Genomic DNA, 14,871 nt, shown 5'->3' on the forward strand with positions numbered 1-14,871 from the left:
TGCAGATATGTGTGTGAGTCTTCTGAACTTTTCTTCAATTCTGGTATTACTTAAAGCTGGAATACACTTCACGACTCTTAAAATTGGAACAGAGGTGTAAAAACAAACTTTGTAAATGTTATAGAGAAAAACTAGGCATCATACACAACAAATTTACATATAAACGTTCGCCTTTTTGCTAAAAGACACATGATAAATGAAAACAAATAAGTCTGTTGCCATCATATAGTTTCTGTGAACTCTTGTCAGCTCCGACTGCCCAAAATCTGTAGACTGGCTCTGATTTTCCATATATATGCATTGTCATATATATATTTCAACTGAGGCCTATTTAACAGATACACTTTTTGTTTTTTTACAAAACAGCCTATTTATTATGTGTGGTACAGCCAAAATGGGTTTTTCATTTTTCTCTTACACAAAGCCTTCATGCAAAAAATGATTCTCTCTTATGTGAGATGATAGCAGTTTGTTGACGTATCTCACCCTGTTTTAGTTTAGAACACAATGGCATTTTCCTGAAATTGATTAGTATCTTTAAAACAGATGTACTTAAAAATCAAGAAACATGGATACATATGTCAAAAGTGTTCTGACTGAACATAAAGTTACAGCTCCATATTAAGCATTACAGTGCTCCTTCCAAATGGGGTGAATGTAAAGTACAGTGATAAAATGCTAACTAGCGTAGAGATAAATCATAAGCTTTGATCCTTTAATCATGAAAGCCAGATGCTTTTTAGTAGCATAAGTCTTTTTACATAATAATGAAATATAAAAAATGTTTGACATAAACCTCCCTGTCTCACTTTTTATGATTCGATTTTGGTATTAACATAATTCAATTGTGTTCAATAAAAATATGTCTTGATATCCAAATACAACATTGGGTCTGTGCTTTTACTATACCTCTGACTAAACCAACGAGCCACATTCATTTTCAACAAACCAGTTTTTAAATTATAACCCATCTTGTCCTTTTTGGAACCTTGATCGTGCAACGTGGAATCAATGAAAGACTGCTACAATCAACTATCTGAAGAGAAGAACTTTGGACACAGGCTTCCAATTCACCTGTGGTCACATTATGGCTATCAACATGACTGTGATCCAAGTCATATAAATACCAGCTGCTTCCAAACTCCCGTTACAGAACACATTGGAAAATCTGTCTGGTGTACTGTCCAAAAACAATCATGAAGTTTGTGGCTGTAATCCTTGCTCTTGCTATTATTTCAGGTAAGAGATCTTCACAAATTCAAAAGATTTTGCCACAGAGGCTGAATGTCTGATTCTTATTAAAACTTGTGACCATGACAGTACAGATGATATGTCTACAATAACACTCTACATTACCAAATATTTGACCTTTTATAGAGTATTTGTTCTCCATTCTGACTTGCAGGCTGCCAGGGGCGCTTCCTGCTTCAGGATGACCCAAAAAGCCGCTGGGAAAAGGCAGTGGATCAGTTCTGGAACCATGTGTCAAAGGTTGAGGAGATGAGGGACAACATCAAAGCCACCCAGCTCAGCAGAGAATTAGAGTGAGTAAATGCTACAAAACACTGCAGCAAAGCAAATATTTGAAAAACTGAATCTGTAAAGATGCACAAAAGACAAGACTGAGCAGAAATTGAAGTCCAGAGTCAAAAAAAGCTGCTTTATGATATTGAAATACATTTCTTTGCAGCACACTGATCAGTGACACCATGATGGAGCTGCAAATGTACAACGATGACCTGCACTCCAAACTGGGCCCTTATGCGCAGGATACTGCCAAGAGATTCAATGAAGATCTGCAGCTGCTGGCTAGTAAGCTCCGCACACACATGGAGGATGCTAGGGATCGTGTCAGTGAATACACAGCGGAGCTTCAAACCGTTGTGGAACAGAACGCTGACGAGGTCAAGAACAGGGTCAACACCTATGCCAAAAAACTAAGGAAACGTTTTAACAAGGACATCCAAGAGATCAACAAGTGAGTGACGGCAGTAATCTCAATTACATGACCTCTTTCCTATCTTTGCTCCATCTTTATAAAAGGCATACTAACATTTAAAAGTTTGGGGTAAGATTTAAAAGAAAGGTGGTGTGGGGTTACATGCAATACACTGATCTGAAGTGACAGTAAAGACATTTAAAAAGTTATAAAAGATTTGTATTTAAAATAAATGCTGTTCTCTTGAACCTTCTATTAATCAAAGGATGAAAAAAAAAAGCTTTTTAAAATTAATATTAAGAAGAAATGTTTCTTGAGCAAATTCCAATGAGTTCTTAAGGATCTTGTGACAAAAAAATATATATGATTAACGATTGCTGAAAATTCAGCTTTGCCTTCAGAGGAATAAATTAAATTTAATTAATAAATTACATTTCAAAATGCATGAAAACAGTTATTTTAAAATGTATTAATATTTTACAGTGTTACAATGTTACTAATTTATTGTATGTTTGATCAAGTAAATGGTGTGGCCATATATATATAAAGTTACAAGAAAAATCTTTATCTAATATTTATCAATTTTGAGCAATTTCTTTGTCTCTTCTCTGATCTAAAGGAAAATGACAAGCTACTTTGAAGAGGTTCGCTCTCGTGCTGCTCAGAGTATGGAGGATGTGAAGGATCGTCTCGAGCCTTACTTCACCTCAATGCATCAGCGTGCTGAAGAGAAGCTGACAACTCTGGCAGATCTATTAAGAAGCCAGGGTGAAGGAATTAAAGAGAAACTGGAATCACAAATGCAGGACCTCAAAGAAAAAGTTGAGAAGAGCACAGAGAATATGCGTAACACAATTCAGGAAAAGGCAGAGGAGATACAAAATTGGTTTGAGCCCTATGTGTCTCAGGTCCAGAAGCAACTGGAGACAGTCATGGAGGGTTTGTAATACCAGTGTATATGGATGAGGTCTCATATAAATTAGAGGATGAACTTTTTCATTAAACTTTGCTTACATAAATGAAGGTATTGGAAATGTAAAAGTGGAATATACCATTAGTACTAGTGTGAATTCAGGTAAAGTGGGCCACTTTTTGTAAAACGTGTAATTTAGATACCTAGATGTTTTTCTTTTTTTTTCTTTTCTTTATTTCGTTAACTTTATGGTCCAGCTATAATATTTTAATTTGAATACAGTTCATTATGTGTTATTTGCAAGCTATATACCAGTAAACATTTTGAGATCATGCACTCCAGAAATTTCTTTTCAGGTCAAGTGGACCATTCCTTATTTATCAAAAATGTAACAAATCAAAAATTATATAACCTATTGGTTGAGTAAAATAAGTCATGTGTAAGTTCTTGTCTCAATTCATGCGTGAAATTCCAAACAACTGAAAGAACATGTTGTGTTGACCTTAAATTTGATGGAATCTGAATATCAGAATATTCAGAAATCAGGGCATTACTCTACTCTATATATATATATACGAGTATCATTAAAAATAGCAACCATATGTAAAATAAAAACTGTTTGTCTATGTTCTCTAAACACTTTAAATGAACTTTAAAATTGTGTTCATAATTTAAGCTTTATATTCTGCAGCTACATTTTGCACCTCTCATCCTTTCTTCACTCCACAGATTTACCTTCATGTCTTGACTTTCTTTCTATTTTTTCCTGTCTTCCATCTCTGACTTGAATTTCCTGACTGCAGTCTCATCTCTGTTTTCTAAAAACGTGAACTATACATGTTAGATACAAAATAACCAGTAAATGTCAATTTATTTAATGAATCTGAGTATAATTGTTGAAGGTTAAAGGTGAGCCCACTTTATAAAAACACATTCAGCCAAAGTGGGCCTGCAATATTTAAACAAGAAATGTATATATTATTTAGCATTTTATTCTGTTAACTCAAACAAAGCATAACTATATAAGATAGTTCTCCTTTTATGTGTGGCCACACCCATAGTGCATCACTATTTTATTATTTAGAGAATATGTCCGTTTAATAAAGAATCATTGTTATGCTCTGAAAGTGTAAATCCATTGAGCTCAGTACTTCATTATTATTGTTCTTGAAAATACACTTTGCTTTGTTCAAAAATACTAATACAAATTGATACTTTGTAACGTTTTACAAACCAGCATATAGCATTTTCAATTTAAAATCTAATTTCTAACAATTGAACAATTTAGAACGTTTTTTACCTACATTTCTCCTTTTTTATTTTATCAGACATCCTTATTTGTCAGTGACCCATATAAGACATTACGATATATTTTGTGGGTGGTTTCAATAAATAGAACAATATTAAACCTTTATGCACTCACCGTACAACACAGTAATAAGATCCAGATAAGTGTCCCACATCACACATACCTCTCGGTCTTCCGGTCTATTACGGATGTTGTGTTTGGATACACCAGGACCCCACAACAGACCACCACGAGGAGCATAATCAGATGTATTAAATATGATAAATAATGAAACGACACTTATATTCACAGAGTAGCAACGCTCTGAGATTAATGGACACTCGTATAAGCTAATAATAAATGACCGTGCGCGAGCCAGGGATTAAGCGCGCAGCCCACATCGGTGAGTGCACGAGCCCACTGTTTTCTCCCAGAGGCTTGATGATATTTTTTTGTAGTTTTTTTTTAATTGCTCTACGCGAACTGCTTTATGGTGTTCATGGAGCAGATGACGACTTGGGCTGTACCAGGGAATCAATTTAATCGTGTTTCAAGTAAATTTGTGTGAATAATGTAACGTTTAGTTTGCGAATTAGCACACAGCTAAGGTTCAGGTTCGACCAACTAACAAACTCAGGCAAATAAAACCTTTGAATTACTATTTCAATACTATTTGTGCACTAGTAGTAACGTTAAACGCTTTTGAGGAAAATATTATTGTGGAGTGCACAAAAAACTCGGACTGATTCCTCCCCCTGCATTTTTTTGCAAGTAATTAAGTAACGTTAACGTTCATAAACATTCATCCTACCCCTGTGCTTTTAAAATCTGAAGCGAACAAAATAATCATTTAGGGAGTTGTTAGTCTGAGTTGATTTAGGTTAGAAAAAAATATGAGCATATACAAGATGAGCGTATACAAGTTGCAGTTAACAAGTCCATAATTACAAGAATCATAATTGTATATTATTATACAATATTAATTAATAATGAATTTATCTAATTTAACTTAATCTAAACTATTTTGCACTCTCACAGGCAATTCATAAGAGCATTTTAACTCAAATAAATCATTTGGGTACCATGGATGGCGAGTTACCACCATGGAATAAACATGGAAGTCATAACAGCAGGATTCCCTTTAATACTGCAGGGGAACATCAGCAGGTAGGTTACAGTAAGTCTATTTCTGTAAATTCTGATAAAGTACCTGGCTCCAAACCCAGTCAAAGGCAGGTGACATAGGAAATGTAAGGCTGAATACCAACAATATTAGGTTGCATCCAGTTCCTCACTTCTAAACTCAAATATCCCTTCTTTATTTTTAGGGGCATGACATGATAGGAGACAGCTTTGCTGCTGGAGAACAAATGACGTCACTGTCATCCTGTATGAGTGGTGCATTTAAGGCTTTTTGTTACCAGATTACCATGGAACTTCTTCAGCAATGTCAGCAAACTCTGATCAATTTTCCTATTCTCCTGATAATCATTGTCTCATCAAACATGGCATTGCAGTGGATAGTGATTTTTTGAAAGACCCTTTGGATGACGCATCAACTAGTGTCACACATGTGCTTCCTCTCAGGTGTGCCCAATATGTGAGACATGAAAAGGTTTGTAACTTCTGCACTCCATAAGCAAAATAAATGTTATTTCTCCATTGTCATTTAATATTTGTCTTTTCTCAGAACCAAGAATTGGACCAGGGAAATGGCAACTGGACATCAGTGATTAAAGATGCTTTAGAGACGAGTAATGGAATGGAAATGGAACAGACTTTATCCATGGATGAATGTGGCCCCCTAATGGACAATAATCCTATATATAAAGGACCTGAAACTGAGGCATATTTTAAATCACAGGACCATGTCAATCTTCAGATTGCAGGATCTAAACTAAATGAGAAGCAGGATGGGCTAGGAGTAAAAAAAGAACCAGATTCCTTTATTTCAGTGTTGTCAGAAGATATCAGTAAAAATAAAGATGTTCTGGAAATGGTAGGTGCTGATTTTAAAGATCTTTTGAATGTAGATTTTGTAAAACAGAATGTAAATTAAGCCACCAAAGAACAAATAATTAATTTATTGTCATATATTTCAATGTTTTCAGGGGAAACATGAGGAGGCAAGCATCTTAGATGTTGGATCGTCTCTGGGAAAAGAGGAACTTGGAATTAACGGAATTGGAGAACATGAGCCAGGATTTACCAGGAGTTCATACACTCCTTTTTCTTCATCAGAAAGTCTTAGAAAAAGTCAACCGTGTCCAGGTACGCCTTTGGACAACCAGTCTGTTGATCACACCCTCCGGGTAACAAGACATTGTGGGCTGTTGTGCAAAAATGTCAGTCCTAGAAAAACTGCCAGTACAAATACTGGCTTCAAACATGCAAAAATAAATGATGAAACTGTTCCTGAAAGTTACACTGTATATGGGCTTCATCATCCTGATCTTCAAAAGGGCAGTCTCCAAGCAGAGATTAAAGATGAAAAAACTTCAGTTAATTCTCAAGATTATTTCTCACTGCGTAATGTGCAAGACGAGAGGGTTAAGACAAGCAAACCGCATGTCTCTGTAAGTACAATAATAAAACAAAATGCTGCATATCTGCCCAACACTAAATACTTTGGAAGTAAACCAAAAACGCAAGTTAATGATCTTGTACCCACTCCTGCCTCAGTGGGCAGTCAAAACACAGCTGTGGTTAAATGTGAAAACGTAGAACTGTGGATCCCGACAGAAGAAGGGATCTCTGAGAGCATTGTATCTGTGCCAGGAAAAAATGAAACCAATGATTTTCAGGAGACATCTATTAGCACAAAACATGCTAAACTCAGTCTTAAGGTGAAAACCAAACTTGCCCCTGAAATTCAGAACTCCTCTTCAGGATCAGAGTCAGTTCTGAATCTACCTGTTTTACCCAACATGATTTACACTGATTATAAATGTAAAGACGCCCAGACTGAACTATCCAAAAGCGGTAAATTAAATGAGCTTTGTTTTCAAGAGAACAATTCAGAAAACATAACACTCACACTTCCCTCAACTTCTGCGTTTATTGAAAGAACTAAAAATGAATGTGATATTCACGTCCAACAGAAACAAACCCCAACAAGCGGTTCTTCTGCCTTCTAATGAAAATGTAAAAAACTCTGAAAGAAGTGAAAAGGTATTTCTCAACATTATTTCAGAATACAGTATTCATCCGTCTACTGAGAATGTTCAGGAAGCTCCACCTTCTCCAACATCAATGACTGACAGCTCCTCTCAGCATAACCTACAGAAAGCATCACAAAGGTATAAGAAAGCAAGAAAAAGAAAAAAAAACTGAGCTTGAAGCATTAAGTGGACCGATTGGATCAGAAATATTAGAGAGTGTTGACAAACTAGACATATCAAGATACGAGGATACGAAGATACGAACAAATCAAAATGTTTCATTGGCTGATAATGACAGCACTCCACCGAAAGAGGAGGACTTAATTACAAATGGTGATATAAATCCACCAGCACTTAGGAAAAAATGCAGAATGACAGCCACAGCAGAGACCCCACAAAAACCAGATCATAGCTGCCCTGAAGCCTCACAGGAAGAAGTACCATCAAACTCTAGGATCAACAGAAAGGCTATTTCTAGAAAGAAACTGAAGAAAAAAACAAGGTTAAAGGCAAAAAGCTCTGCTACCCTTAGTTTGTCTCAAAGCACAATCTTGTCCCCAGAGGAAAGTACAACATCACTTTTTCAGGTCAGTGACACAACTCCAGTGAAAGGAGTCAATAAACCAACAGAAACCCAACATGCCATCTCTAGTTTACAGTCCAGTCCAGAAAAATTACAAAAATCCAGAAAAAAAGGCTACAAAGCAAATGCTACAAAGCAAAGATGATCTGCATCAAGATGTTCCCACAACATTTTCAGAACTCGAGGAAGGAAAAAATAAGAATGCAACTACTCTGCAGAATAGACAGTCCTCACTAGAGGGTCAAACTGAATCTGTTTCAACCTCTGTGACTGAATCTTCAAACATTGTAAGCCCTCCAAACAGCCCAAATAAATCAAAGCAGAAGAAAAGAGCATATATCCACAAAGCAGCAAAAATGCCCAATGTGTGCCCACAAGAGCATATGGAAAACATGACGACTTCCAAAACAGAAATTGTGAAAACAAAAAGTCCTCTGAAAAAGGCAGCTAGAAATGATAACAATGCAACTACTCTTTTGGAAACTCATTCTTCTCCAGCCTCTGTCAGGCAAGCGGATTATGTTTCAAATGTAGGAAACAAAGTTGAGTCTCCTGTTATTCTCAACACACCAAGAAAGTCACAGAAAAAGAAATTGTCAGATATGTGTGTTTTGAATCCACTCTCAGAAACTGATGTCAGCATTGTACAACCAACTACAAAAAGATTAGGAACAAAAAAAACACTTGATAAAAAAGTTTCTCATAACACAGTCGGTGAGAACTGTGAATCTGTGAATCATGTGACTCTTTCCTCTGCTTATTCTGTGTATGCTACAGAAACTGACTGTTCAGGTATCAGCCAACAGAGCACTGAAAAGAAATCAAATAAGAGGAGAAAGACAGACATCAAGTTTATAGAGGTACAAACATCCACTGCTAGCCAACAGGACGATATCACTTTACCGCCCTCAGAAGATCTTTCATCTATTATGGTTTCAAATCCAGGAGAAACTTTAAAAGCCAAAGGAATTTCTAGAAACAAAACAAATAACAACCACCTAAATGGTAATTTAGTTGAAGAAGCATCTTTATTAGCAACTGTGACACAAGAAAGTTCTATTTTACCTGGAAAGATTGACTCTTCAAGACATTTTAGACTAAGCAGCACACTGAAAAAGCAAAGAAAAAAGACTGTAACGAAAACCAAAAATGAGGCAGAAATACTCAGTGTAAACCAGCATGAAGATCTGGATGCAGTACCATCACAATCTGGTGCAAGCATAGGAGCCACCAGTTCACAAATGATTTTAAAAGAAAAAAGTGGAACTGTGGAAAAGGCAATTAGACAGGCAATGAAGGATGACCACGCAGTTGCTCTTTTCGAAATGCAGGCTTCTACCCTCACTCTGCAACAAACAGATTGTTTTTCAACTTCAGTTCACAGCACAGCAAAAAAATTGAAGAAAATTTCTGACATTCAGCGTGGAGCAATACATACACCTGCAGTTGACCAAACAATGCAAAACGAAATCCATGCATTTGATTCTGCATCAGCCACAGAAATGAGTAATTCAGATGTTCTCGAACAAAAGATAACAAAAGTGAAGAGGAAAAGGCAGTCTAAAAAGGCCACTAAACACAAAAAACACATTACCCAAACAATCAACGATATTAGAAAACAGTCTTCTGTGCAGCAAGAAAATTCAGTTTCAAACAGAAGGGCAAATTCAAGGTCAGAAGACATGACAATGACATTTATGAAAAAGAGAACATCTGCACTGAATGACATAAATGATCAACCAGAGAACCATGTTGAACATTCTATGTTTCTATCACCACTTCTGCCTCCACCAATATCTCATAGTAACGATGCAATCCAAGACTCTTGCAAAAAGACAGACACTGTGAACAAAACAGCTGAAAGTCCTGTTGAAAACCAGGTTTCCATCACTACTGAAGACATTGCAAGCCCTCAGAGTTCAATTAAGAAGGCAAATAAAAAAACAAAGGAAACAATTGCTAGAGCCAAAAAAAGAGAACGAACAAAGCAATATCCTAGAGCTGGCTCATAGAGAGGACAAGATGTCCGATGTGCCATCTGTTGTGAGAGGGGTAGCCACTGAGAAGTTTGAAACCGACAGCTGTGACCAGCATTTGAAGGTTGCTAAGAAATCCAAAAAATCGATGGAAATTGCAGAAACACATGGGTTTGCTAGTGTTTCTTTGTCTCAAGAGAAAAACACTGGATCAGATGAGGCAGGTGTCATGGTCACTTTTACACAGGCTGAAGATTTATTTAAACTGTCTGATAGTCTGACTGTAGGATCACAGCAGCCTGAAAAAGATGGTGCTGTGGTTAATCAGAAAGACCTCAAAACCACAAAAAACTATAAGAAAAAGGGTAGAAAAGCTGGACGAAAAAAGAAGAAGGTGGCATGCCTGTTAACTAAATCCATTAAAGAATAGGAACATAAAGATATATGTTATGACAACAGAATTGTCTCTGATTTTTAAAGCAACACACAAATTCAAATTTCTGAAATTTTCCAGAAGATAACAGATTTTCCAGAAGAACCAGTACTAAAATCAAGAAAATCAACCCGCACACAAAAAATACACCTAGTTCCAGTTGTTAAGAATTTAACACAGGACAAGAGCACAGTCTCTTTAGACATCACTGAGTGTCAAACAACACTTGGAGAGACTCTTTCCGGTTCCATGCAAACTGCTGATTGTGAAGATCAATACACTGTTGAGAAAAAGCCACGAAGACGAGGAAGACCCCCTTCAAGTAAAAGCAAGAAACATAAATTATTTGTAGCACATTTAGAAGATAACACCTCTCCATCTGTCCATATCTCATATCTCACTCCATGTCAAGACAGCATAGAAAATACAGTCAAAGCAGCTGCAAGTCCAGTAAAGCAAAACATGGATAAAAATGTAATTGTTACCAAACAATTAGGGACTGATCCCCCGGAGTCCCTGGATCTCTTGTCAAACAGCATCACTACAGCTGGGCGCAAAAAAGGGAAGAACCTTAAAAGACCAATTAGAAACCCAAAGTTATCAAGCTTAAGAGTATGTAGCAGAACATCTCAAGACATCAGTCAAAGGTTTTCAAAAAGGAGACATAACTTCCCTCTCGCATAACTCCACAGAAGTTTTTAACGAAGAAGGGAAAAAATCTTTGCCTATGCCTGAGACAGTGAAGAAACAGAAACTCTGTGAAAAAACATCTATAAAAGATGGTAATGTGCCAGCTGATAGAAAGATTGAGAATAAGGCAACAATTAAAGTAATGAAAGGAAGAAAACGTGGTCGGAAGAGACCAGGCAAAGGTTTATTGACAAAGTTCAATATAACCAGTAAATGCTCTACTGAGGACCAAAATAATATAGTCACACCAGAGAAAAATGATAATGAGAAAACCAAGTTAGACAGTGTTGAAATTATACCATCAATAACTGCAAAGACCTGCAAGATAACAGCAAAAACAGATCTCCTATGCAGTTCTCAAACTGACCTGCCCTCCAGTTTAGTGAAAGAAGTCAAAGAAGTACAAAGTGGAAGAACAAAGTGCTGAGCCGAGTGGAAAAGATTCATTTGAAGTTTCCATGCAATCTTATACTGATATAGTCTCAATAGGAATTTGTAATTTAATGTCTAGTAATGCGGTCCAGGAGAATTCAGAAAAAAAAATTCTGGATACAAATATTAAACCAAACATTGAGCTGAAATGTACTGATGAAGCAGATCGATTAAGTGTGGAAACATCAGGGGAAAAAGTACTTGATAACTCAACTGAGTCAGAAAATGCACTTCAACCTTCTACTGAATGGAAAGTGGATGGTCTCACACAGAATAGTGAACACTGTGTTGTCATGCCGAACAGAGTGTCTAATAACAGGACAATAGGATCCAAGCCTGAAGAAATAGTGAAAAAACCTCTCACATGCAAATACTGTGGTGTTTCCTTTCGGCACATTACAACATACACCATTCATCGACGCATACATAGGGGTGACAAACCCTACAAATGCAAGATTTGTGGAAAAACGTTTGCTCAACTATCTAAACTAAAGTCCCACTGTAACGTACATAAACAGGATACTTATTTTCCTTGTCCTTGCTGTAGCCAAAGGTTTTTAAAGAAAGTTGATTTGCTATGTCATTTTAAAGTCCACATGCAGGAATCAAAAGCAAAAAGTGAACCAAATAAGCACGTAAAAAACAAGATAAATATTTCATCAAATCGGTCTTCAGAGACCCCAAACAATTATGGGTGCCTTGTATACAAGAAAAGCTTTGCAAACCATGTCAAATTGCAGAATCACATACAAACGCATGAAGTGGAGAAGTCTTTGACTTGTAAAGATTGTGGGAAGATATTTTGGAAACAGTCAAGCCTCATAGCTCATGAAAAAACTCACTGGCCTGTTAAACCATATGCTTGCTCGATTTGTGGTAAAGGCTTTAACCAACTAAAAGCCCTAAAAAAGCATTCTCAAGACCATGCGGGTGAGACACCTTTCTCCTGCTTTCACTGCGGTCTTGGTTTCAGTGCCCTGTCGGCACTTAGGATGCATCAAGCATCCAAAACATGCATTGCAAGGAGAGATTACTGGGCAAGCAATAACATTAAGGGCTTCATTGTAAGTCAAGGAGTTGATGGTCAAGTAAACACACCAGTATTCTTCAAGTGCCAAATATGCAAACAACTTTTCAGGAAGTGGTGCCAATACACTCTTCACCTTCAAACACACACCAGCTCTCCCCCATGCATTTGTTTTTCCTGTGGACAGTGTTATGAGAAGGATTCGGATATGAATGTTCATTGTGAGGTTTGTTGCCAGTCAAGTGGGGAGGAGAAGATTTGTAGTGCATCACTTACCGAAATCAAGCAAGGTGTTACCCAAACCTACCCTCTAAAGTGGACCTCATCTCAGAGTCTAAAAAGTACAGGATGTCAGATGGATTCCCAAATGACAACCAGTTCAGAACAGCTCCCGCAACTGCCTCAATTGGTGGATGTGGAACCTACACAAACAAGAGATGCAGATCTTTCAAAACTTCCTAAAACGTATTCTGCCCATTCACCCATTAAGCTCCCAAATGCCCAATCACGTGCTCTTCCTAATGTTAACTGTACATCCTCAAGTAGCTCTCTAGGATGCATTGAAATCACTCAGAGTCTTTGGAAATTTGAGTGTTCACATTGTGGTCAGCGATTCGAGAGGTACAGGACTTTCAGTGCTCATCTGCAAACACATGCTCCACATTGTGGACAGTTCTTTGAAAGGTTGAGTAAATTATGGCTACATCAGCCCCATCATCACCTTAAAAGCCATTGTTACTCCTGTATGCAGTGCAATCTGCAATTTCGTTTCTTTAGCTCTTTTAGAGAGCATATGATTGATCATGCAGGGCAGAGACCATATGCTTGTCCCCTCTGTCCCAAAACCTTCATTCAGGAGGCAAGCTTACATGCTCACCAATGTGAGTCTCATAAACTTTGTAAAAGTCTGAAATGTGATGTCTGTTCTAAGACTTTCAGTAGTTTAAGAAACCTTATCAAGCACAGTCTTCTGCATAATGGCGCTACCTCTAACGTTTGTCTTCTTTGCAATCTCTCATTCACAAATAATAGAGTCTTAAAGGAACACTTGAAAACACACACCACATACCATGGACTGGCCCTCCCTGGCATTCCATCAAAGCCACTTGATTTTCCTCACAAATGCAAAAGGTGTAAAGCTAGCTTTTCAACTGGAGAGTTGCTCTATGCTCATCAGATTCGTCATTCTAGAGAAGCAAAGACTCACATCCGTCCAGCAGTAATACCTGCCTCAAAATTGTTTGATACTTGTCTTAATGACACACCTTCCACTCACAGGAATCATATATCAAAACACAAACTTGATGGCATACCCAGTGATGACAGCCTGTATGTTTATTCCCATCCTGACAGACTCTATGTGCCCCCTAGTCGTAGAGTGCAGCTTCCGGTCATTAATTTGGACCCTGATGAACCAGAGGAGGAGGTCTCAGACTCTCAGAATCCTGGTCATGAGCTTCCAAACAGTGAAATCACTTCTCATCAGTCTGACAGCACACACCTACCTCAGGCCACTTTAGATCAGGAGACCACCAACCTAAATTCAAGTGAAAGCATAGAGATGATGGCAAATGGTCAACAGAATTACAGCCACAAGTATCAGAGAAGCTCTTCATTTGTGGAGACAGGTGTTGACATGGACGTAGAAACAACTCCTCAAGAAGATTTGAAGAGTTTTGAATGTGCAGACTGTACTGAAAAACTAACCAGTGTGTTAGGCCTTTATGAACATTACATTCTTCATGCAATGGGAGATGAATATGTGCAAGTAAACTGATAATTGATAATGCTTGAAGGTAAAATTTTCCCACATATTTTATGCTTTAAAAATAATGTTTTGAAACAAATATGTGTTGATGATGACACATCTGTTTTACAGTTCCATATTTTAAAGCAAATATTAGCAGAATGTTTACCGTAACTACATATTTTTTTTTTTACATCTTGAACAAAAGTGGGAAAATTAGCATTACTGTGACTCTTCCTTCAACCACTCCTAGATACTGTATACTGGGGTCATTTCACTATGCCTTTTCTCTGTACTGCCATTCATTATCTCCTTTTGTGCCTTCAGTGATAGTTTTGGTTCTGTAAATAGATATACATAATCCTGTATAACTCCACAACCACCTAATCCTTCCTTTGTAAGGAAAAAAACCTTATAGTTACATTTTCAACACCTTTTAAATTCAATTTTGTTAAATTGAGAGGTGTTTAAATGTAGATTAACCTTGAACATTCATATATGAATGTCTGGATGGGACAAAAATATACTGTATATTGTAAAAATTTGTAATCTTGAGAACATTAGAATATTTCTAGAAAATAATGGCTTTGAAAAGATCCAAAAGATTCTATGCTTTTAAGTGGATTGAGTTTTTTTTTTAAATTAAAACATACTACTTGTCGTGTCATTTTTCATTATATTG

General features: G+C 37.0%; 2 protein-coding genes across 5 annotated transcripts; both read left to right on the forward strand.

Moving 5' to 3' along the window:
- The first annotated feature begins 1,084 nt into the window (after window positions 1-1,084).
- Window positions 1,085-3,423, forward strand: LOC113062350 (apolipoprotein Eb-like). The gene is made up of 4 exons (XM_026232152.1): window positions 1,085-1,239; window positions 1,406-1,544; window positions 1,691-1,978; window positions 2,559-3,423. Exons 1-4 carry the CDS (start codon window positions 1,197-1,199, stop codon window positions 2,884-2,886), a joined length of 798 nt encoding a protein of 265 aa, XP_026087937.1. The 5' UTR covers window positions 1,085-1,196; the 3' UTR covers window positions 2,887-3,423.
- A 693-nt stretch (window positions 3,424-4,116) lies between these two features.
- Window positions 4,117-14,854, forward strand: LOC113062346 (zinc finger protein 585A-like). Of its 4 annotated transcripts, none has more exons than XM_026232140.1 (5): window positions 4,117-4,543; window positions 5,179-5,307; window positions 5,469-5,755; window positions 5,831-6,139; window positions 6,252-14,854. In XM_026232140.1, exon 5 carries the CDS (start codon window positions 11,442-11,444, stop codon window positions 14,217-14,219), a length of 2,778 nt encoding a protein of 925 aa, XP_026087925.1. In that variant the 5' UTR covers window positions 4,117-4,543; window positions 5,179-5,307; window positions 5,469-5,755; window positions 5,831-6,139; window positions 6,252-11,441; the 3' UTR covers window positions 14,220-14,854. The 4 variants fall into 2 exon arrangements, with proteins under 4 accessions (XP_026087925.1, XP_026087927.1, XP_026087928.1 ...); XM_026232141.1 differs by lacking the exon at window positions 5,179-5,307.
- The last annotated feature ends 17 nt before the right edge of the window (window positions 14,855-14,871 follow it).

This window comes from Carassius auratus, chromosome 44 (genome assembly GCF_003368295.1).
Source record: "Carassius auratus strain Wakin chromosome 44, ASM336829v1, whole genome shotgun sequence".
NCBI lineage: Eukaryota > Metazoa > Chordata > Actinopteri > Cypriniformes > Cyprinidae > Carassius > Carassius auratus.